At 43.5% G+C, this 25104-nt stretch overlaps 1 protein-coding gene across 1 annotated transcript; it reads right to left on the reverse strand.

Annotated features, from left to right (window-relative positions):
• Window positions 1-2468: 2468 nt before the first annotated feature.
• Ssr1 (signal sequence receptor subunit 1) lies at window positions 2469-24608 on the reverse strand. Its single transcript, XM_021633112.2, has 8 exons — window positions 24431-24608; window positions 22476-22588; window positions 18495-18582; window positions 16483-16745; window positions 15114-15190; window positions 14366-14444; window positions 12423-12516; window positions 2469-10629 (listed from the first exon to the last, which is right to left on the reverse strand). The coding sequence occupies exons 1-8, from the start codon at window positions 24507-24509 to the stop codon at window positions 10562-10564; spliced, it is 861 nt and encodes a 286-aa protein (XP_021488787.1). The 5' UTR covers window positions 24510-24608; the 3' UTR covers window positions 2469-10561.
• Between the last annotated feature and the right edge of the window lie 496 nt (window positions 24609-25104).

The following is a 25104-nucleotide window of genomic DNA, read 5'->3' on the forward strand; positions in this document are numbered from 1 at the left end:
AGCCACTGGCTGGTTATTTCAGTGGTCATCCTACTGACAAACCGTTCCGTTGACCCTCCAATGCCCTTCACCCGTCTCTTGCTAAAGCAAGTATTTTTCGTTCTGTTGTGACAGGTAGCCTAGAGTGGGGTGCATCACAGGCATGCCATGCCAAGGGCCAGCTGGAGTAGGTGGTGTGTTAGGAGTGAAGCCGTCCCAAGCCTCTCCAGCTTTCAGGCAGGAGCACGGCAGGCTGGGAGGCCCTGGGAATGGGTGGTTCGGTCACTGCCATGCCCTCCACGGGCAGCAGAGGGCAGCAGAAGCACATCTGTGCGGACGGCTTCCAGGGAGTCTGTGCCAACTCCCACATTAAAACGTTAAGTTTATCATTACTACTGGATGCGTCTGTCGTGGTGTGTATGCAGTCGGAGCACAATTTAGTGGAGTCAGTTCTTTCCTTCCACTATGTGGGCTTCCGGATCCAACTCGGGTTGTCGGGCTTGTGGCAAAGGCCTTGACTTGCTGAGCCGGGCCTGCCCTGCGATTCTTTATCATTTGGAAGATCTGAATGGTGGAGGGGAGTGTCTCTTTACAGGTATGAAGAGAATCAAACAAACAAAAACCCCACAGGTGAAAAGAACTATCGCTTATGGGAAACTGACTTTTATATGCATTTAGAAATGAGTACATTTAGTTGGGCAAGGTGGATCTCCGTGAGTTCAGGGCCAGCCTGGTCTACAAAGCAAGTACCAGACAACCAAGGTTATATAGAGAAAGCCTGTCTCAGAACACACACAAACAGAGTAACGTGTACATTTTCTTCGTGCTTTTTAATTAGAACTTAAAATTTATGGTGTGTGTATATGCAGGCACATATGTGAAGGCCAGAGGTCAAACTCTGGGGAGTTGGCTGTTCGTCCCTGGGCTCTGGCTAACCCATTTCACTGGCCCTACTTAAGATTTTCTGACACCAGGACTCACTCTGTAGCCCAGGCTGTTCTTCAAATTCTGGGCAAGCCCCCTGCCTCAGGCTTCTGATTACTACGATTTTAAGTGTAAGCATCTATGACCAGCTGGTACTTAGTTTTAACTCTTAGTGATACCACTTGTTAACTATTAGTGACGACCATTGTTCTGGTCGAAAGGGCTAAACTTCGATAGTTTTTTCCTGGCCCCTCTCCTCCCAGTGCAGTCATGGCTGGTGGGCAGCTCGTGCTGGCTATGAGAGGCTATTGACTTTTGCCTGGCACCATTTAGTAATGCCTGGTCATTATGCACGTAAGAAAATATCTGTAGCAAGTCAGTTTTGGATCAAATTTTTCACATTGAAGCTACACTCTGCCATGCTTTCATGCCATTTTTAGATCCACCCGAAGGCACGTCACAGGAATCATTTCCCAGCAAGCAGTGCGCTTGGCTGCCATTTCTTCTTGTCTTGTTTGGCCCTTACAAGCAGCAGCTGAGCAGCAGTGTACACTCCAGGTGCCATCAGCAGTTTGCACAGACTCAAGGCGGGGCAGCTGTGCTGAAGGTTGCACGGTCCTGCCTGTGAATCCCAAACATGGCATGCAAACGCCTCCCTTTGGGTTTTCAGTGGAGAGTGACCAGGAGGTCGTTTTGTTTGGGGGAACACCAAGCAGTCACATGATTGCTTGGGACACTTACAAACCTGTGTTTGCATCTCAATTTCACAGCTTAAGAGTGGAAATTTTATTTTTTGCTTTTTGTCAAATTATCTTGTGCTTTCAATTTCCTTATTTGCAAATATATCAGCGTGTGGCTGGGTGTAAAGAATTTCTACCATCAAACACCTACCATGTAGGTACTGTTTGAAGACTCCATTTGGTAACTTTGCCTGGGCTGGGTGTGCAAAGTCTGACTACGTGCATTTTCGGGCCATGTGCATTTAAGGCAACTGATCTACCACTGAGCTACATCCCTAGTCTTTGAACAGTTCTGCTCCTAAAGCTCACATTTCCTAAAAGTGAAACATCCTAAGGAGCAGGGAGTAAGAAGACAACAGAGCGAAGTGTGTGATGCAGTTAGCTAGTGAGGCCCTGCTGCTGAAGGAAGTGTGGGGGCTGGAAGATGGCGAGAGGTTTGGCGAGGGTGTGCCAGTGAGAGCAAGGCAGGGACGCTTTAATCTAGACCCTGGCACACAGACCCTGCAGGCCACAGTGAAGCACCCTATCCACACCAGTGGATCTTCAGCCAGGCAGAGTCAAGGTCCTGACTTGGGTGGGACAGAGATGCAGCACTGAACACGAGGGCCGAACTAGCTGAGTAAAGGAGGGAGAATGGGACATTGGCAGTTCAGTGAGGAAGCTGGGCCTATAAAAACAGCATAGGGGGCTCCTGTGGATAATTATCCAACCTACAAACAGGATGCATGTTAACACATTTTAAGCATTGGCTCACTTTTTTTTTTTAGCTACAGGAAAGCTATCTGCAACTGCTTTGAGGATCACACTCATTTTTGGAAGCCAAGATAAATTCAACATTCATATTTATTGCTTTCATTATAAAATATAAGCACTTTACAAACATTTTAAAAAGAAAAATTCACCACCCTCGTTAAAAAGACTGCGTCAGCATTTTGATGTCTCTCAGATTCAGCATAGAAAGATTTATCTGAAATTGAATACTATCCCAAGCATTTAAAAGAAAACATTAAAAAAAAAATACTGGTTCTTATAGATCTTGTTTTTTCTCACTCTTCAGAGCATGTTTTTCTTTCACAGAAGAGGCTGAAGTCATTAGTTATAAAGCTATATTCTTCAAGTCTGCAGCCTCCAGTCAGGTGACCTTTCTGTGAGGAACACAGTGTGACTGCCCAGACTGGAGCCTGGAGAGAAACCTAGGTGCTACTGCCTCAGTGGGCTAGCCTAATGAAAGAATGTTTACCTGGCTGGTTTGTGGTGTGTCTGACTATTGGAAACCCAAACTCTTAATATGTGGGAATGGAAGGAGGAAAGGTCTCGGGACCCTCATGTCTTTTATGACCGCGATCTGCAAAGTCAACAAGCCCCAAAGCACATATGAAATGTGTGCATGTGTGTGTGGGGGGTGCATGAGTACATGCAGTGCTGGGATGGAACGCCGGGCCTCATACACCCTAAACAAGCTCTCTACCACTACGCTGCATCTTCGGCTCTTTTCAGACAAGGTCTCATTTACACTGCCTAGGCTGGCCTTGAAATCCACCTACAGCCCAAGCACGCCTAGAAGTCACAATGCTCCTGCCTCAGCCTCCTGAGTTGCTGGGCCTACATTATCAGGCTTAGTATGAAACTCATTAGTCCCCTTGATTCTACAACAGACTGTTAACTGAAATGGCAACATTTTTCTATGTAATGAGTATCTTACCTTTAAAAAACATAAAACATTCTAAGGAAAATTATGATCAAATTTGTAATTCCTTTTTAGACAGGATCTTGATACATTGACCAGGCTGGCCTTGATCTCTCAAGAAATCCACCTACCCCTGCCTCCCAGATTATGAGCCACTATGCCTGAACTAGTTTTTCCTCTTTGTTCTGTTTAGTATTTTAGATAACTTCGTGTGTCTCACCTCTCAAACCAACCTTTGACATGGGCTGGTACTTGGGAACGCTTTCCTATTGTAGAGGTGCTTTCCCAATTGGTTGTAACAGTAGGATATACACCTTGGAAACAGAAGCAGGGAGAGAAGTAGGTACCTTTATGTCTTGGGCTCACCAGACTTCACACAGTCTTGATACTCATGAGGAATGCATAACCAAAGCTGCTTGAGAATTACGGGTTCATTACTCCTACTGTCACTGAATAGACACAGAAGATACCCAAAGAACAACTTCAGACACATCACCATGAAGAACCTCACACTATAAAGCTTCTTAAATGGGTCTGCCTAAGCCACACTGTGGGAAACTGCAAGTGTAGAAGCGCAAACAGAGCAGATCCAAGCCTCCTAAAGAAATGGAGCAATAGAAAAAGTAATGTTTTGATTCAGAGACATCTCAGAAGCACAGAGAACCGAAATCTAATGTTACTTCACAAAGAGCTAGGATTAGCTGTTATTCATTAAAATATTAAGGCTGGATGATAAAAGGGAGTCATGCTGCTAAAAGGTGACACAGTTGGAAGGAGGGCCACCAAAGAGAGGAAACAAGTTATTGGCCTGGGAAAAAGGACAAATAATGTGTCTCTGGCAGTTAGAATGGCCCTGAAGGAAATAATGTACATCAGAAAACCCAGGACTGAAGCAAACAACAACAACAACATGAAATTGTGGTGAGAAACGACAAAGCTCCTAAGCCAGCCAGCATCCCAACAGCATGGTCCTAGACTGGAAAGTAGACTTAGGGCTGTTGGAGGCCAGGAAACTGAGTGCCAGTGCTCTGGGCATGTGGGGTGGGCAAAGATCCTAGAAGAGCAGGCTTTGTCCAGCAGGACTAAGAAGGAAATTGAGACTGCAAGCCTCAATTGGAAGGCAAGGCAGCCAGCAACGCAAAGGAGACAACACAGACCTAAAAGAAGCAGAAGCAACTGCAGGCTTTCAGACCTGGCTTTCAAGAAGTATGAAGAGCCAGAGATGGAGAGGATGGTGGGAGAGGAAGGGGTTCAGCCACAGGGTCAGCAGCTAAATGTTTTATGTGGCTTGCTGTCAGCCAGGTAGTCTCGGTGTTGGATGGGACAAGTGCTTGGTCAGTACTATCCCTTAAAACCCTACCTAGGCCAAAAGACCATGTGTAAAAAGCAGCAGGGTGACCACTGGGTCACTCTTCTCTGTGGCATCTGAGATGCAAAGACTTCTAGGTAAGGTTTCAGTATAAAGCAAGTGTGTGCTTTGGGTAAACTACAAGAATGTCCTCATGCTGACACTACAGTGACCTTCAGACTCTGTGGCACCTGCAGCAGCCTCAACTTCAAGCAAAGCCGGCTGAAGCCTTGCTCCAGCTCTCATTCCTTGCACTACAGCTCCTGGCTTGGAGGTTGGACAGACAAGCATCAGTTTGAGTTGATCAGGGAAAGAACATATAATGGTCAGGAAAAGGTCTAAATGCAGGAGCGCCTTAAACACACGCAACTCTTAACAAGCTGCTCAGGAGATTCAAGGGGATGGAATCCTGACCTCATATGTAGCAGGAGCTGAATGCTTTCAATCTCCCTCAGGGAAGGCAGCAAGTGTATTAAGAACTGTCTCGGGGGCTGGAGAGCAGGTTCAATGGTCTAGAGCCCTGGTAGAGTATTACTTCACATCGAGGTCAGAGTCCACTGTACCGCTTCCCTGTGCTCCCTGGGTAGTACGACAGCACCACACGCTCACAGGACGAACCATCAGCCACTGCTGATTGTGTACAAAGCACACTGTAAGCCTTTGACTCCAGAAACACCTAACCACCCTGAGGGCAGGCAGAAACCTGTTAGAAAGGAAACCAAAGTTGCCTATGAGACACAGGGATCCAAACCCTACTGATAGAAGGTGACTCCCCAACCCCCTTTCTAAGTAAACAGCTATTTTGAAAAACCATTTGATACTGCTGTACTGACTACAGGTTTGTTAATAGAACCAAACAATTAAAAAGCAGTATTTCAAGTTTCGCTCCGCTTATGAAGGACCAGAGATTGGATAACCTTTGGCTAGTGGCCACACTTAAGACCCAGGTGTCTTCTAGTTTCCAAGCGGGCACATCACATTGTACTGCCTCTTCATTCAGCTTCATGGCTAATGAGTTCCTCACTAGGAATATTTATTTTATAAGGAATTATTTCTTTTTTAACCTTGCATATGTCTGTGTATAGGTACAGTTCTGAGTCACCCAGTATGGGTGCAAGAGCAGTAAGTTCTTAACCAGAGACCTCTCTCCTACCCCACCAAAGTCTTTATGAACCACGACAGTCACCTGGCAAAATGGCGAGTGAGGAGGGTGTGTGGAAGCCAGAAGACAACCTTGGGTATCACCTTTGAGACAGGGCTGGCCAGCAAGCCCCAGGGGGCCTTTTGTTCCTTTACTTCCCCAGCACATGACACCACAGCTGGCACTTTCACGTGTGTTCTGGAGAGCAACCCCAAGTCCTCATGCCTGCAAGGCCATTGTCACTGGAGCTATGTTCCCAGTCTTTGTTGCCGTTTTTCCTGAGACAGGGTCTCGCTATGTAGTTCCGGCTGACCTAGAGACCTCAAGCTCGGGGATTTACCTGCCGCCTTTGCCCTGTTGCTTCTTTATAGGCAGTCACAGGTTTCCACCTAACTGTGGGCTAGAGACTGAGTTCACAAACTCAGGCGGACAGCCCAGCAGAGGGAGATATGCTCATAGGGAGACAGACTGTCCCAGGCACCTACACAAGTCTACACATGGAAAAGCCAAGGAAAAAAACAAGCACAAACTACCCACAGAGCTATCCTTTGCACTTTCCAGGTATACTGGGTTTTCTTCATGATGTCTTACTGTGCCTAAAGAAAATCCAAACTAAATAGAAATTATCTCAGAAGTCTTATAACCCAGACCTGTCCAAACCTGCCTGTGTAATACAAGCAGATAGTCCATCTCTAACATGAATATGGGTATTTCAGCCAAAACAAACAAAACCAATCAAACAATCCAAACATAGTTTTTGTTTTTTAAAAACAGACTTACAAATTAGCCAGGCTGGCCTTTCTATGATCCTTCTACCTCAGCCTCCCGAGTGCTGGGATTAACAGGCATGCACCACCACACACTGACAGATGTTTTTAAAGAACATGACCGTTTACTAGGGAGACATATAAAGCATATTAATGAAGATTAAATGTGGTACTGTCATTAACAAAATTATGAAAATTAAATCTCCAGTTCAAGTAATTCTACACACACACACTACAAGCCAAGTACAGAGTGCCTATGAATTAAGTGGCAAGTGTGTTTAATGTGTACACGGTACAAGCACATCTGTATATTCAGTACCAAGACTACTTCAACCTTCTAACTGCTGGATTCCAGAAAATGAGTATTTGTAAGCTGCCCAAATGCTTGGTTTTATAAGACTTCTGAGATGCTATATGGAGTCAAAGGAAAGAACACTATAGAGTTGGAAAAAAAAAAATCTCTGAAGCATATTTAACAGAGCCTCTAAGTCACTTCAATTCAGTGACTCTTTCCACGTGCAAAGAAAGAGCAATGCACCTGCCCTGTTGTGAGCTGCTGCAAGGTTCATCAACAGGGGGGCCCAACAGAACACAGCTCATGACTCCTGTCTGATAAACAAGCCCCCCTTCCCACTTTCTTACCAAGACAGCTACAGGGAAGCAGCCTCAGTGTGCCGCCACAATGCCAAGATCTAGAAAAGACCCCCAGAACTTCAGAGACAGTCACACGTCTAGGTTTTGTGTAAATAGAAAATGAACAGAATCATGCAAATATGAACAAGATTAACACCCTGAAGCAACTATTGCTTAGTTATCTAATCTGCAGGAAACTGCTAAGTCCTGTCCAGCCTTAGAAAGTACTCTGCAGAGGCAATTTTCTCTGGGATGGATTAGCACAGCCATGAAACCTAACATCACATACATACTGCTAACAAAGTGACGGTTAGGTTGCTCTTCCATAAGCTGAGTAAGGGTAAATTTATTTAAGAAATTCAGACCACCGGGTACGGTGGGTGGCACATGCCTATAACCCCAGTACTTGGGGAGGCAGAGGCAGGCAGATTTCTGTAAGTTCAAGACCAGCCTGGTCTACAAAGCCAATCCAGGACAGCCACGGTTAAAGAGAAACCCTGTCTTGGAAGAAACAAAAACCAAAAGAAAAAAATGGACCAAGTTACTGCCTAGTACTATGGCTGTAAATGCCATCCAACACTGAATAGGTTACTTCAGCTCTACCTAGAAATAGTCTTAATTCAAGCTAACAAACAATTTTGGAACTCAAAGAAAAATCAAGGGTCTAGTCTTCTCAAATCTTGCTGAGAGCATATATATTGTTGAGTTAATGAAATTGTTTCATCCCATACTGAAGGAATTGAAGACCACCCTGAGCATGGCTGTTAAGACCCATTTAAAAACAGACAAAATTCATGACTCAAATATACTACCAAGCACATTTTCCTTTATACCAAGAGTAGGTACACGAGATGAATGCTGCGCATTCCTGCATGTAACACCCTCTCCTATACCATGTTGCATGACTGTCTCAATGTTCTACCCCTCAGCTCTCCTTAACAATTCCAGGCTGATAAGCTGGTCACACTCTAAGGACAGTAGCCCTTTCCTTCCCATCAAAGTTCTGTTTTCTGACGTCACTGTTACTTCTCATTTCTACCTGATTCTTTCCCCTCAGCTGTCACACACAGTCTCACTTCTCCTTTCCAAACTCTTTGGCAAAGTTTCAGTGGACAGTTGTCAGTTCCAAAGTCCCTAACTGCAGTACATGATCCAAATGATGAAGCTATACAATCAGAGATCCATGCTTTATGACACATTGTTCTCAAATGTCTAGGTGACAGAGTTTGATACACACGATCCTTAAATCCATTTAACAGATTCTGAAACCAACTTGTCCAAAAGATAAATTCTGAAACCAAGGTTGATGATGCAAATGACTATATTGAAACAAAGAAAAGCTTCATCCAAATATTTACATTTTTAAAAGACATTTAAAAGTAGACTACTTATAAGTGTGCTTGAACAAACCATGTGTGGAATTAAATTCCATTCATTATGGAGTTAGTTTCTGCTAAATACCTACTGATGCTACAGCAGACGCCTGGCGCCTGAGGACTCAAGTTCTCAACGGTCCCCCAGTCTACACTAAAAGTAATACGTTCTATACCCCTGAGGCTCTAATCTGGGCCCCAGGAACGAAAGAGCTGGTAATAAAGGCTTACTTAGGGAGGAGAAAGTGGTAGCTGTAAGTGTGGTTTCTGCAACTGCCCATGTTTTATCAGGTGTTTAGTCAAACTCTATAGGCCATTTAAAGGTTTTAATTACTCACACCTCACTGTAACATGTTACAGTAACTTAGCAAACTGAGATCGTCACAGGTTCTGGAAAATGTTTCTTGAGAATGAGAAAGGTCTCCTATATTACATTCAGTCAAAAACCACACAGTTCCGCAGGCCTCAAAGAACCTTTTCAAAATAAACTGATTATATAGCTCAATTAAAAACCCACACAAATTATATTACAGGCAATAAAGATTTACAGTTCAGCAATGCAAATACAGGCAATTTGACATTTCAGCCCCTTTTGGATGAGTGATTAACAATTACAGAAGACCTTTAATCATTATTGGCTTTGGCTCACATGTAGAACAGCTTGGAAGTTTTGTTTCTGTGTGTATTTTGTTCTGTTGTTTTCCTTTAGCTATCTGTGGAAGGGATTGGACCACAAGAAAACAAGAATGAAAAGAGGCCAGGAATAAGAGAGCCACGGAAATAACTATTTTCTTATAACACATGGGGATTATGGCTTAAAAGCAGAGCAGAGCCTCTTACCCAGTCACAATACTATTTCATTTCTAGTAAGTCTGACAATAACGCCAAACTCGGTTCACTAGTTCAGGCAAAGTAACTGAAGGAATTTTTATCAAACCCAACTTAATTTTGGTCTTGAAATCTTAAGTGCTTGAATTTTGGGAAATCTTCACATTAATAAAGACAAAAAGTAGGTCAAAAGCTCCAAAAACTCAGGTTAAAAGATAAACTTCATTAACTACTTAAAAAATTTCCAATTAAAATTTTTGTGTATTAGGATTAACTGAAATGTATGCTTGCCCCTAAAATGTAATGACATTGGTCTATGACAATTTTTCTTAAGATTATTTCTACTAAGAACAAAATGTTCTGCTTAAAGACAACAAGCAAGCAAACAAAGGAGGTCACTCCAGAGCTTTCCCAGGTCACACAGAACAATAGACAATACAACAACCTACAGTTTTTTGTTTAAAAACAAAAACCAAGCATAGAATTAGGATTTCTATACTACTGTCAGCAGAATTGTCAGGTTTCACAATTTTGTTGTTAGATATTCCAAAATTCCTTGACTCCACTGTTAGGTTCCTGAAGATGCGCACAGAGTAGAGAGCAGCCAATACCCCACATGCCTCTGCTCACAGCGCGGCCACTCCTGCTGTGCCTTTACAACACAGCTGTGACAGACAGCAAGCAAAAGGCCAGTTTGTGCCATCAGTTTGGATTTGATTGAGTCCAAGAAATAAACAAATTATTTCCTCAAAGCAATTCATGGTAGAACACCTAAAACCACACTTTGGACAAATACCAATTGCGCTTGAGGACAAAGTTCAGAAAGTATCACAAGAGAAGCGGCAACAGCGTTTTGCTGAGCATTCTAAAGGCATGTTTCAGGTAGTTTGACAATGATTCTCGTACGACAGCTGCTCACAGACATTCACAGCCACACAGTTTAATGGTTTAAAAAACCCAAATTTGTTACTTTAGAAAACGAATGCAGTGCCCTTCCAGCAGTGTTATCGCCACAGACGGCTCAGTCCACACATAAGCAGCAGCTGCCTTCTATGGCGTACGGCTTCTCTGCGCTGACGGCCATGTGGCCGAAGAACATTAGGGCAGGGAAGCACAGACTGAACTGCTGCACAAAGAACATTTACTCATCAGATCCCACCGATCTCTTCTGTGCCCGCTTCCTGGGCAGCCGCCTTGGAGAAGCTTTATCTGAAAGAAAAGAGCAAGTCAGAAGCTAACTAACTCAAGAGGGCTTTGCCTTCTCAGGCATCAGTAAACGGCACGCATGCACGGATGCACACAAGCACACATACAGTGTAACAACCTAGCTCCTGGTGTTTAAAATAGCTTTAAAAATATTCTTCGAGGGTAATACCAATTAAAACAAAATGTTCGTAGTTAATGAAGGAAATGGTTGCTGTGTTGCTGCAGACACCATGCACATTCTAGAATATGCTTATACAGACAAAAGCAAGAATTTTAAAATACTTTAAAAGACCCAGGCATGGTGGTCTACATGCCTGGCCTTGGGAGGTGCATCTATGTAAAAACCAGAAGACAACTTTGGGAGACATCCACTTTGATTTGATCTCACTGGCCTTGACTCATCAGAAAGCAGGGCTGGCCAGCAAACCCCAGCAAGCTGCCGTTTCTGCTCCCCAAGCCCTTAGTTACAAGGGCACCCCACCATCCTTGGCCTGCATCTTGGGAGTGTGCAGCATATACTTCATCACTGAGCTCTCCTCCCAACCCACCTAATGGTGTTTACAAAACAAGTTTTCTTTGCATTTACAATTTGTGCTTTTGTATACACTAAAAATATTAAGCAAAGACACTAATTCTTTTCTGTTAAGTTAAAAACAAAACAAAACAGCTGACCTGTAAGTTCATACATTAAAAAAAAAAAGGTTTAGGGACAATAGACCCATTCCACCTTAAAATGTAAAATAATTATCAGAAAATCCGGTTAGCTGAAGCTCAGAATGCCTCGGTGTCTTACACTGTGTTGAGGGAGCATGCTCTGAAAGCAGGAGCCCCAAGCAAGAAAAGCCAGGCCATGGACACTGTGATCCCCATGTAGACAGAACATCTACACAGAAATTAAGTATGTAGAGGAAACTGTTTTAATATATAAGTACAAATTATTTATAGAAAATGGGATTAGTGATTGTTTGCTCTTAACCTCTGAGCCATCTCTCCAGCCCCCAAAACAAAATTTTATATTTTTGTACAATTTTACTTTGATTTATTTTTCTTCCAATTTCCCTGTCTCCCTCCCTTCCTCCTCTCTTTCTTAATGTGTATGGTTGTTTTGCCGGCATGGATGTGTGTGCACATGTGCACCCTGCCAGTGGAGGCCAGAAGGGGTTGGATCTTATAGAACCGGAGCTGCGAACGGCTGCAGGCTATCATGCGGGCACTGGAAGTCAGCCTGGTCCTCTGGAAGAGCAGCAGCTCTCATAACCCAGGTCACCTTCCTGGGCCCACAATTGCTTTCGTAAGAGTCCCTCAGCCAAGGGGAACATTTCCCCTTTATAAACATTTATGTTATTTTTAACAAACTTAAAAACCCACAATTTACTAAGTAATATTTTATGTTCATTCTTTTAAAAGTAGTTTGTAGTTTCCCCCAAAATACAGTTCCATTCATTAAACTTGCTATATTCATGCACTATGCAAGCTTCCCCAAAACTGTAGCGGAGACCACTGAACAAGTTCATCCTCACCTCTTCTACTCTGCACTGAAGCAACAGGAAGGAAAAGACAGGAAACAGATTAGAGAAGTCAGACAGTTACAAAGAAGCTGCATGTTTGAACACACTTCAAATCAAATCAAAAAACACTAAACAAAACAAATCATTAAGTGCTTCACTAATCATACTAGTGTCTACACAAGTAATGGAAAAAATCAATGTCAAATAGTACCGACTAAACATTTTGGCTGAAACTATTTAATTTCCATCTGGAGAATGACTTTCCACCAAGTCTGTAAGGCTACTTACTGATCTGATTCAAAGTTTCCTGGGGAATCCAGCTCATGTCAACATCATTTTGACTTGATGTACCCATTTCTACTTTCTGTATAGGTCTCTTCCGCTACAATATAAAAGACATAACTTTTACAAGACATGCCACAGCATTGTTTGTTCTAATTTTGTTTTTTTCCAGGTAAGGTTTCTCTGTGTAGCCCTGGATGTTCTGGAACCTGCTCTGGAGACCAGGCTGGCCTTGAACTTACAGATACACCTGTGCCTCTGCCTCCCGAGTGCACCACTACCACCTGGCTATGTATTCTAATTTTTAAAACACTGATTAATTTGAGCATCTTAGCAGACAAATTCCATTCTTGTTTTAAAACACCCTAACATATCTACTATCTGCTTAACTATACACAGTCAGTCTTGGGCCGGCAAGATGTCTTCTTAATGAGCAAAGATGTCTGCCACCAAGCCTTGCATTTGATCCCAGGGTCCCAAAGGGTAGAAAGAATCAACTCCAAACTGATCTCACATGCACCAAAGCATATACATGTGAATGTACGTGCACATACGCTGTAACAGGAAAATGCCTTAAAAGAACAAATCTTAACTACTTTTAGCCTGGAGATACTCACCCTTGTTACGGATCTTAATTTGTTGTTAAATCACTGATTTTCTTTCCACTTGGAAATCAAATCATAAAGATTACATTTCCAGCCTGGTGCGATGGCGCACACCTGTGATTCCCAGCACTTAGGGAGGCAGTGTCAGGTGGATCTCTGTGAGTTCGAGGCCAGCCTGGTCTACAATGGGAGCCCAGGACAGCCAAGGCTACACAGAAATACCCTGTCTCGGGAAAATAAACAAACAAACAAATAAAATAAATAAATAAATTTCCAGTCATTGAAATTCAGGATAATTACTGAAATGCTCCAAGTAGGCGATCTTGTATTGTTAGCTAAATATACTTAAAGAGTAGGCACAGACACAAAACAAGCAAATCTCAAAACTAAGAGTATGAAAAACTCAAGATACAGTGGTGCATACATACAATCCCAGTACACTGCAGGGAGAGGAAGAAGGATGAGTTGAAGGCCTGCCTCAGCAATATAGTGAGTTCGAGGCCAGGCTACCTGAGATCCTGTCTCAAAAACAAAGGAGAGAGAGAAAAAGAGAGAGGGAGACTTTCTTTGTAGCCTATCTGCTGCAATATGGAAATAAACTCATTTAATTCCATTTTCTTTAGACTTGCTCTGAAATTTAAAAATCAAAATCTGTGCAAGAAGCTGGGCATGGTGGTAGACACCTATAATCTGGGCTCTCAGGAGGCAGAGGCAGGTGAATCTCTGTGAGTTGAGTCCAGCATGATCTACATGGTAAACTCCTGGCCAGCCAGATCTACATACTAAGATTATCTCAAAATTCTGTGAGAAAGGTTAGCACACATTTGTAGTCCCACCATCTAGGAGGACACAGGAGGATCATGCAAGGCCAGACTGAGTTACACTGGACTTTAAGGGCAGCCAGAACTACACAGTGAAACCCTACCTCCAAAGCCAAGGGCTTCAGCTATAGCTCCATGTGGAATGCTTGCCTAGCAAGTGTTATAGTCCATAAATTCTGAATACACAACAAGTATACCCCCCTCACTAAGAATTTTAACCGAAATAACTTGGTTTGATTAGATAATATACCCACCTATGAGAAAAAACGTACTAAGTGGAACAATGAAATTGTTCTGAACTCAAGGTTGACTTTAGAGGGCAAACTCACTTCACTCGCTGCACACACCCTCAGCAAACTCAACTCACACGTCCAGAGCCTCGTCTTCAGATACTGTTTTAAAAAGGTACAATAAAGTTCCAAGTCCACAAACTACAGCAGGAGCGAGAAGCCCTAAAGAACCTCAGTGTAGTTAGCATTATAACTTCTGAACGTGGTTCTCGGGGTTATTCATTCATAATTACCTTTCTGGATTCTAGGAGTTGATGAAGGCCAACAACAACGAGAAGCCCAAGGCCAGCAAGGAACAGATACATAAAAATTCTGGCACAGAAAAAGAAAATATAGCTGATGTTAACTCATAAATACCATATCTAATTAAAAGCAAAATCCTAACACTTACTACAACAGCTTTCCAAATAACTTGTAGGAAGAAGAAATATATCATTTTAATTCCAGGCAATGAGCTTTACAAATCTCCTTTTATTTGATTAAGAACTCTGTCAAAAAAAAAAAAAAAAAAATTCTACCGACTAAAATGTGTTTTATTTGAAACTCACAGCAGTTTGGTTTGCCTCACATTTATATAATTTTTCATAACTGGACTTATAATCCCTTCAAGTGATTCACATTTAAGTTCACAGATAATTCTTTACTCAGAAAAAAAAACATTTTTCAAGAAAAAAAAACTTTGGAATTTATTTAAGTATCTTAGAGCATGTAAGTTAGACAGGCTAAGGCTCAACTTAAAGCATGGGGCAGGAAAGATTTCGGGAAAAGAAAAATTTAACTCCTATCTCTGTGAAAGCACTTTTTCGGTTTCAACCATCTTTCCTGATTTTAAGAAGCAGAAGAACCACATAAAGGTTACTCTGTGACAAGCATTTCATCAGCTCTGTAGGGGCCACTACATCCTGCCCACTTAGCTCTGCACTCTGAGCACCCCCTCCAGCTCAGCCTGAGCCCAGATCTACAGGCACAGCTTTTACTCACGTTTCGCCATCTAACCCGTCCTCTCTTTCTATAACAGTGACTGTCTGATTGAAGACAGCATCTTGGAATACATTGCCCTGTTTAAGAAACAGACGTTAAAATTCATGTGAGATGTGCTGAAAGAATAAACTTAAAGCTGATCTTAAAACTCTTATCCTAAGACTTAACTTTCCCACCAGTAGTCATGACAGACAACAAAGCCATATGCAACTGCACTATTCAATGCCAGATATAGAACCTTATAATGTTTTTTCTCCTATAAAATAAAAATGCCCATAAGCTTGCCAAGCCCACACTCTACTGTCCGCTGGGAGCAGGGAGACAGTGGTTTAGGGAGCCGGGACAGTGTGAGAGTCACAGAACACTGGCAGGAAGAAGCAAAACCTACAGAACTCCTCAGCAGCGCTAGCGTCCACCTGTAACCTTGTGGACAAGGACAGTAGCAGCTGCAGGAGCAGATCACTCAGGGAGAGACCCGGACAATGCTCTGAGCTGAAACCGAAATGGAAACCAATTCCACTCTAAGGGACGGACTAGTGACTTCCAGTACCAAAGCATATTTTTCCATCATCAACTTATTCTGCCACAAAGGAAGCACTTTGAAACTGAACTCGGTTCAGTCCTACTTGAAAATAATGAAAAGACAAAACGAAGAGAAAGAACTCTTTAGCTATTTAGCCGTCACGCTGAGGACAGAATGAGCTTTTCCTTTATACTAACTCATCACAAAGCCGGGCTCGGCTAACGATACAAACCGACCTTAACACAGGGTGAGGGAAGGTCTGAAGCCACTCCTCAAAGGAAACTCTTGGGAAAGGAAATGGTATAGGCACACCTTCATCTGATAGATGGGGTCTACTTGGGATCTACCCCTTGTACTAGTAGATTCCTCTCAGGGATATGTGAAATTAACACAAACCTTGCTATTAAAATTGTGGGTTGTATTTTACCTATGGGTATACAAAATAATCAAAACAATAACAAAGTCTTTAGAAGCATTTAAACAGGCAAAAGGGCTACAACAAAATGGGACAGAACAAATACCTTATATTTAACAGCATCTCTCCTGCACACTTACTTGCTCTTGTCAAGATCCAGTTCAAGTCACTTTCCCACACACATATAGAAGCACCTAGTGACACACAGCTCGGGTATGCACCCCTTACCACTATGCTACTGCTCATTTTTGGCCACCTCTCTCACCACATTATAAATGTAGATTGATAAATATAAATATAGATTTATATTCCTGGTGCCTATTACAGTTTGAATCCCAAATTAAACACTTAAACAGACAGAAGAGTATTCGACAATGGCCACTGTCCCTGCAGTCTCTAACAAAAACAAAACCCAATTCAAAAGGTCTTACATTCAAATCTTTGTAGTTCAGATTGATGACTAGACCAAAGGGCCGTCCCCCCATGGGCTCTGCAGGGATGAAGGAATACTCAAAAGTTGCTTGTCTCTGCGGTGGCACTATCGTGTTCAGAGGAAGAGCTGTGAAATTCTGGATGTAAAACTGGTAGTCCTGAGGATAACGGAACGAGGCATCTAGCGATTCAACAATAAAATCTTCTGTCCCCTTGTTTGTAAAGCCTACCAGGAACTTCACGATGTTGTTTGCTGGAAAATCTAAGACACAAAATAGGAGGCGTGGGGGGGTGGGATCAGAATACATTCAGAGTTCAATATGAAACAGACATGGACTGGGTTTCAGAAAACTCTCCTCACCAGAGCACCCTAGCGTGAATGTACATAAGCTCTGACTAACCAGAGCTGTCATCTAAATGCAAAAACTTTTGTCTGTTCCCTGGGATCCCAACTTAGGAGGTAAACTGGGTATGCAATTTCAGCCAGATCACATCATGGCAGCAAGCTCATCATGAGAGAGGCTTATTAACTTAGTGTGTTACGACAAAAACAAATGAGGAGGGATCACAAACTCAAATTTCCTTTTCTGCAGTGCTGAGAATAGAACAGGGGCCTTGTACACTCCAGGCATGTGAAAAACTACCGAGTACATCCCCAACAATCCAATCACTCGTTTTTAGGCATAAGACTAGAATATAGAGAAAAAAAGAACACCTAAGACCAAGAAAATTAAGTTTCTGGTGTTAAGTCCTCTGTAAGAGTGTATTGAGAGTCTAACGGGCTGAATTTCACCTAGTACCAAAAAGGGCTATAAAACAGACAGAGCTGGGTTTAACTCTTGCCTTTGCAATCTGCTTTATGTTCTGGGTAAGCCCAGAACAAGTTTCTTAATCCCGCTAAACTCAAGATCAACAAGAACTATTCCCTCGGGGTTTGCTGGGATTAAATAAGTACTGCAAAGTAGTAAGAACAATGCTACCCACAAAGTTCTTAATAAATAAATGTACTCAAGAATCTGAGTAGCCCTAACTGGAAGGTTAGAAATGTTCCAAAGTATAAATCTTTGTAGGCTAACAAGACGTCACCAGTGGAAAACCAAGTCTCAAGTGATGAGGTACACATGAAATAAACTCTATCCTCCAGATAGCTTATTATGTATATCCTAAAACACACACACAAGCTTATTATGTATATCCTAAAACACACACAAAGAAAAAAACCCAAACCACTTCTGGTCCTATACATTTGGGGCAAGAAATCCACAACCGTAACATTCTTTTTTAAATTAATGCTATGCTATAACCAAGGCCTAATTATAGACATTTCACTGATACTTAAACATTCTAAAATACCACCGAATTCTAGACAGGTCTGATAATACATGCCTAAAATCTCAGCACTTGGGAGCCTGAGGCAGGAGGATCTTGAGTTAGTATGTGGATGAGTGTGGGTGCACACCGCAGCACAGAGGACCATTTCTAGGAGTCGGCTCTCTCCTTCCCTTGCTGAGGAAAGGGCTCTCTTGTTTCTGCAATGCTGCCCACTCGAGGCTAGCTGCCTCAGATCCTCCATGAACAACCCTAACTGCCCTTTTCATGTGACTGCTGGCTCTTTAACACGGCTTCCAAGGATTAAACTCAAGTCATCAAAACACAACAAAATGATATTCCTGACACTGCTTGGAAATGATTTCAAGAATGGCCCTCGGGGCTGGTGAGATGGCTGAGTGACTGAACGTGCGGCACGTCGGCCTAAGAACCCGAGTCTGATCCCCAGAGCCCACGGCGCAGGGTGGGCCTCCTGCAAGCTGTCCTCAAGGCTGCACATGCCCCCAGTGGGCCATGTGTACCCACATACACACACAATGTTTTCAAAACCATCTTTGAGAACTATGTTTAGTTTCTAGGTAAGCCAAAGAGCATTTATTTTTTCCCTTTTATACCAAGATTACTACACACACCAGTACTCATATATATAAGGCAGGAATTAAAACAGACACTTCTGTATTACCTTCTCCTTTTACAAATAAGATAGTTGTGTCTGCACTTGGTGAAGCTTCTGGTTCACCAGATACATCTTCTTCTTCTTTATCTTCTGCCTAAGGGAAACAACATTAAAAACAGACCTGTGAAAAAGGTGAGAAATCACTGCAGCACAGACTTTCACTAGAGTGGGATAAAATACTGCTTTCTTGGTACTAGTGGTATGAACCTCTAATTTTTTTTTAAGAGAACATGAACACGGTCCTGCACTGTCATAGTTTACACAGTGAGGTTTCTTGCATTGGGGAAACCCTAGAAGTGCAGTGGATTGGCCTCTCCCTAGGAAAGCTACTTCCTGGATTGTGGCAGCTCTCCTGCCAACTAAGTATAATGGTATTACTTCGCTCTACACCTCATCAGTTAAACAGAACTTCTAGGACAGCGCATGAAAATGTGAATACCAAGCCACTAGGAAATCTGGTAGCTCTACCTCAGGTAAAGCCTGAAATTCTGTTTCAGGAAATGTCATCATGGCTACCAGCACAGCTACACCTTGAACTGCAAAGTTCCTAGAACAGAGACTTGCAAATTGGCTTCCTTTTAAAGGCAAACCATAGGTCCCTCTCCCCATCGATACTCACCTCTGCTGCTGCTGTGTAAAAGCCGCCAGACAATAATGGATGAGCAAAGCTGGATCTGGCCAGCCTGATTTGCCCAGCCCTGTTCACAACCACCTTATTAGCAGCCCTGAACAATTTCCATTCCAATTAAGTTTCTCAGGACAATCAATCATTTACCACTGAAATGGTATGGACACCCCCCTACAAACACCCCCCCCCCCCCGCAAAGACATAGATCCTTAAATCTGAAGACTCCACAAGGTGAGATATAACTTTTGGAGGCTCAGGCAGGATTGCTTAAGCATAGGAGTTTGAAGCCAGCTTGAGCAATTGTCTCCAAAATATAAGATGCAGGTAGGCAAATATACCTGAGATGGGGAGACTTAAAAACATTCTGTAAGAAAATAAAAAACTATATTCAAGGGGGGACGAGAGAGAGCAAAATCACAACTAAGATTTGATTAATAGACTTCAGAATAGAACAAAATGAAAACATCAAACAGTTCAACCCACTGGAGCTATAATAAAGCAGACAATCCTTTATGGGGGTAGGATGAACTGGAAAGTGCCAGACTCCACTGTGCACACACAAAATTGGAGTTGCTGCTATCCTGCTAAAAAAAAGCAGAAATATACTGTGGACTTCTTAAGGCAAGGGGCTGAAAGCCAACAACATGGCCGGAGTGGTTAACATCAACATTCATCAGAGCAAGCAGAAGGACGTAGCCTACACAATCCCAGCAGCAAGTAGGCAGGAAAGAGAAAGGGGTGACCCAGAAACCAACTCAAAGGGATTCAAAGTGCTAACAGTACTAATACTGAAAAGGGCCTGAACTATGTAACCAGAAAAATCTAAGTAGGTTGCTGGTGACCTTAGCAACTTTCATTACACATAAAGAACAGATCCTGGAAGGTAATGGATATGAAGCTAAAGTAAGTGAAAAACTACAGATTACTTTCAGGAAGTACCTGGTATAGGCAAAGGTTAAAAAGGCGAGTAGTAACTGAAGGTTGGAAGGCAGTACATCTGCATGTGTGCAGCTCCAGACCTCAATGTCAATGAGAAGGACTGATGCTCCAGAGGCTACAAAAGTAAAGAATCCTCATCTCCAGGATGAGATGGGGATCCTCAGGGTGAGCACACCTCTCTGTGAGGAGGAAATGAATTAGTAAGAGCTCACTACTGAAGGCCCTCACTTTCTGATACCAAAGCCAATGCTGTTGCCAAAGGACTAACACAGGGGTTAAAGCAAGCAAGTTTGAAGAGTAGATGTGAACCCAGAAAGTAAGATAAGTAACACTTCTACCTTCTGATTTACCTCCTGTTACAAAGGAACACAAAGTCCAGTGCCTACGACCTGGTGCAACAGCAAACCAGTCCATGAATCTCAGACCACCTCCATAAGCAGAGATAGCAGGGAATACGGGCAGTCTACAGGGAGACAAGTTCAGTGGCCAGCGGCCAGGCATGAAAGGACAATACCAATCGATCTGAAAGAGTAACCACCTAAGGGTAGTGTTAGTACAGGTTAATTAGGAAAAACAAACAGACAAAACCTTTTAAGTCGATGGCAAAGTACCCCTCAATCTCTAGCTTTAGAAAGTGTAATCAAGGGTGTGTGTGTGACTCAAGCTCAAGACAACTCAGCATTCTGCCATCATCTCCCAACTCCTCCATGCCCTGAGAGCTGAGTATAAGCTGCTAGTAGAAATTCGGGGAGTGGTTACAATGGAAGCTCTAGCTCACAGGCCCAGAGGTAACTCTGTAGTGGGTGTAGCTCTAAGAACTCATCGTTCATCGACAGCCTATACGTAACGAAGGATACTTCCACTTCCTGTTTCAGCCTATCCTGACCATTTATTTTTCTGATGAGAGAAGTTTGGACCAACTTCTTAAAAAAGGATTCACACCCCATTTTGATCTCCTTTCTCCTCTGTAGGTACATTTAAGTACAAGACAGCTCAAGTGATTCAGAAAAAGAATACAATCCCTTATTAAATTTCCATGTATGCCCAATTTTCAAAATCCCAAACATCATCTTTAATCCTAAATGACATTCCAATATATTCTAAATTATCTCATCCAAAGCACCACTATAGGACAGCCAAATATTTACAACTATGACATAGGAATGCATCCATCTATTCAAGGCTGTGCATTTAATGAATTGGATTAAAGATGCAGAGCCCCGGGTGTAAGGCTTGGCACAGGTCACCAGTCAATGTCTCTTAAAGGTGGGAGAGCCAGAGAAGTACACATACTAATGGTATTCTACTCAGATGAAACACTATGTTTCTATATTTCAAAACGTTAACGCAAAAACAAAAAACACCCCAAAAAAACAAAAGAGCAAACCACAAACTTAAAAAAAAAAAAATCTGTGGAGGACAGATTACCCTTGGGCAGAAAATAAAATTAGCAAATTAGTAGGAAGCATGTTGCAATAACCCTAATCTGAGCTCTTTTTTTGTTGTTGTTTAGACTTTATGTGTATGGGTGTTTTGCCTACATGTATATCTATGGATCAGATGTACAGTGTCCATGGAAGCCAGAACAGGGTACCAGATCGCCTAGAACTGAAATTACAGATGTTTGTAAGCAGCTATGTGGGTGTGGAGGAAAAGAACCCGGCTCTCTGGAAGAGCAGCCAGCATCTTAACTGCTGAGCCATCTCTCTAGCTCTGAGCCAAATAGTCTCACTGTCATTATCGGAGCACACATTTCAGAGCTAACTTCTAAGAGCTCTTCTCTAACCCTTACTATTCATAAGGAATATTTTATCACCTGCTTTTCATCCCCTGCTCCCAAAACAACACATTATCCATAAGAACATGAACTTTGGGAAAGCAGAGAACTACTTCATCAATTCAATCCGGTACCCAGAATAGTGCCTTGCTACATGGTAGAGATGGCCTACATGGGAGTCAATGTCAGGTTACTCGATGAAAGCAGGCAAGCACAAAAAAGAAAAAAGACAGACTTAGAAAGCTAAGCACCACAGGCTCCAAAGTTAATAGCTCGGGGACTGGTGCTAGCTTCATTGTACTGTTCTCCTCCTACATTCACTTATGAATGACCTTGACTTTTTCAGTGCATCTTGTCTTCCCCTACTTCAGAAAATTCTTGTGCTCATTCTCAAGTTGCCCTTAGGGGAGATGGCTCAAAGGCTTTTGCAGAGGACCCATGTCTGAAAAGGTCATAACTCTTAACTCCAGCTCCAGGGAATCCAACACCCCTGGTCTCCCCAGGCATTTGCACTCACGTGCAAGTAACTACACATATATAAAATTAATTCGCAAATTTGCCTATAAAAAAGAACAGATTCTTGTGCTGAGTATCTAGCTCAGAATATATCATATATATTCTAAATATAGCACATAGCACTAACCAAATCTGTGGGTTCATCTTCCTCTACTTCAGCTTCATCATCTTCATCTTCAATTATTGAATCTTCCACTGTTTCTTCATCTTCTGTAAGATCTTGAGCCACAGCTAATGACCCTGAAAATAAAATTAAAAAAGAGCAGTTAACCCTTATCAGTGTCTTTAAACATCAGGTCTAGAAAAGAAAATGATACACATATAGCAACACAGTCTCCCTTTATTACTATGGCAACTGAACCGTGCCATTGCATAAAACATTTATATTATTTTATTAGTAGTCTTAACTACTACATGATAATTTTAACGGTGATGTTTTTAATATTAAAAAGCAAAACAAACAAACAAAAACCGAGCAGGCCCAGTGGGTGAGGGTACTTGCTGCCAAGCCTGACCATGTGAATTTGATCCTTGGCAAGACCCTGCAAACTGTCCTCCACCCTCTGCATATGCACTGCAAAACACACACACACACACACAGTAATAAAAAATAAATATTGGTAGCTTCATGGTTAGAAGAAAAAAAATCCATTATTTTTTTTGCACATGACTTCAAGCATATTTTCAGATAGGTTTAAAAAATAAAATAATAAAGTATACCCGTAATGCTACGCTATAAATCATAGTTTTAAACACAAAACCTTTTCAACAGGTTATACTACATCGGTTTCAGGCAAAACTCTCAAAAGCCCTTCAAAGTTCTAGCAGTTCTTTCCACCACTTCTCAGAGAGTGATGATGTGGCAATTCGGCAGGGAAGGAAAATGTGGGAAAAGCCACACGTGCAACACCCAAGAGAAACAGTGTCATTGAGACCACGGGTTTTTAAGTCTTTTCACTTCCCTGAGTTAAAAAGGCTTATTCGTAGTTTGCACGTCTTTTGCAAAAGCCAGTTATAAAAGGAAAAAAAAAAAAAAGAAAGAAAACCCCAAGGGGCAGGAACTCGGTTGTTAGCGTGCAAGCCTTGCAAGCCGGATTCCCAAGGGCTCATCCCCACCGCCTCATTCACCCTCATTCACGGGCTGTGGTGACAAACACCTGAAACCCAGCACAAGGACCAGAAATTCAAGGTGGTGCTGGGCTACAGACTTCGAAGCCAGTCGGGGCGACCTGTATGGGACTCTCTCAACATCAGTCCTGTGTCCGTCCGTCCCGCACCCCGGCACCTCCAACCAAAATCCCTAACAGTCATAACTCAGAGTCACACTGGCCACTAAGCAGAGGGCAATCACTTCTGTTTGCTTGGCTAAACAGCTCGTGAACACGGATCGTCATGGGCCACAGAAACTTAAGAGAAAGGAAAGGAACTGTGGTGACCACTCACACCAATTCTTTTTGGAAACTAGAAAAACCAAAGTTCATGAAGGGCAGGCTGGAAAAGTTTGTACTTTTTTTTTTTTTTTAACACTCTGCCAAGTTTTTAAACCTCAGGTTAACCGTTGGAATGAATCAACTTTTGAAGCTCGGCTGAACTTTTTCCCAGCACGTTTCCAACCAGCAAAAACTGGCCAGAAACGGGAGAGGGGAGGGAGGAGAAATCAGAATCAGAAGAGGGATAAGAAAGAATTCCCGCTAGGGCTGGCGAGAAGCAGAATGGGGCGTTTTGAAAGGTCCGCAGAGACTGCGATGGGCGAGCGAGGGGACCGCTCGCGCGAAGATGATACACGGAGCCGAGGTGGAGAACCGGCTCCGGGCGAATGAATGGAAGCGCCCCGGCGTGGGGCGAGCGACACGTCAGCGCAGAGGCCGGGGGGCCGAGGACCGGGGGCGGGCGGCTCGCGGCGGGCGCGGGCGGGGAGGGGAGGCCGGCCCCGGCGCGGGTTTCCCGGACCGAGCACTCCGGGCCCGCGCTCGCCGCGGCGGGTCCTGGGGGGCAGCGCGGCCCCCGAGAGCCGGGCCGCGGAGAGCTGCGGGACGGGGCGGGGGTCGCCGCGGTGCCCGACCCATCCCCGGGGCCCCTCACCTCCGGGACCACCGCGGAGCAGCACGGCGGCCGGGAAGGCAAGCAGGAACAGCAGCAGCAGGCGGGGGAGGAGTCTCATGGCGAGGCCGGTCAGCGTCCAGTGTGCGTCCGCTAGGGTTCTCGGCAGCTCCGGCGGTAATGGCGTTACTCTTCATCCGGGCCCCGCACGAGGGGCGGGACACGCACGCGCGCCAGCCGTCGGCCCGCCCCGCTACCGCCGACGTGGCCTCCAGGCGTCCAGGGGCGGAGCCTGCGGCCCGCTAGATCACGTGGCAGGAGGTGGGGCCTGGGGCTCCCGCGAGAGCCTTGCTGATCCGGCTTTCGGCTTCCGGATGCTCAGTTCCTTCAGGGGCTGCCCAGGGGTACAGGTCCTTGGTAAGTAACAGTGACGTAAGGAACGTAAACTTTCTGCGTGTGTGGCGATTGAAAGACGGAAAAGAAAGGATGTGGTTAACAAAAAAATAAAAAGTAAAAAAAGCCATGAGTGATGCCTCTCACTGTTATCCCAGTGTTTGAGGCAGGATTGCGACTTCGAGACCAGCTGGGCTATGTAGCCGGTTCCAGGCAACTCTAGGCTATATAGAGTTAACGTTTTGTCAGAAATTAAAGCAGAGAGAAAGGGAAACACTCACATAGGCTGGAAAACCTACTCCCATTCTCTGCAATAGCAATTG

The sequence above is a fragment of the Meriones unguiculatus genome, chromosome 19 (genome assembly GCF_030254825.1).
Source record: "Meriones unguiculatus strain TT.TT164.6M chromosome 19, Bangor_MerUng_6.1, whole genome shotgun sequence".
In the NCBI taxonomy this organism is placed as follows: domain Eukaryota; kingdom Metazoa; phylum Chordata; class Mammalia; order Rodentia; family Muridae; genus Meriones; species Meriones unguiculatus.

Bases quoted from the DNA above. Each gene is read 5' to 3' on its own strand.
- Ssr1 (XM_021633112.2), bottom strand. From the start codon at position 24,509: ATGAGACTCCTCCCCCGCCTGCTGCTGCTGTTCCTGCTTGCCTTCCCG. The intron at 12,517-14,365 runs GTAATTATGAAT...TTTATATTGTAG, and splicing joins AACTCCTAGAATCCAGAAAG to CGGAAGAGACCTATACAGAA. The intron at 10,630-12,422 runs GTAAGTAGCCTT...CTTTTCTTTCAG, and splicing joins GGAAACTTTGAATCAGATCA to ATAAAGCTTCTCCAAGGCGG.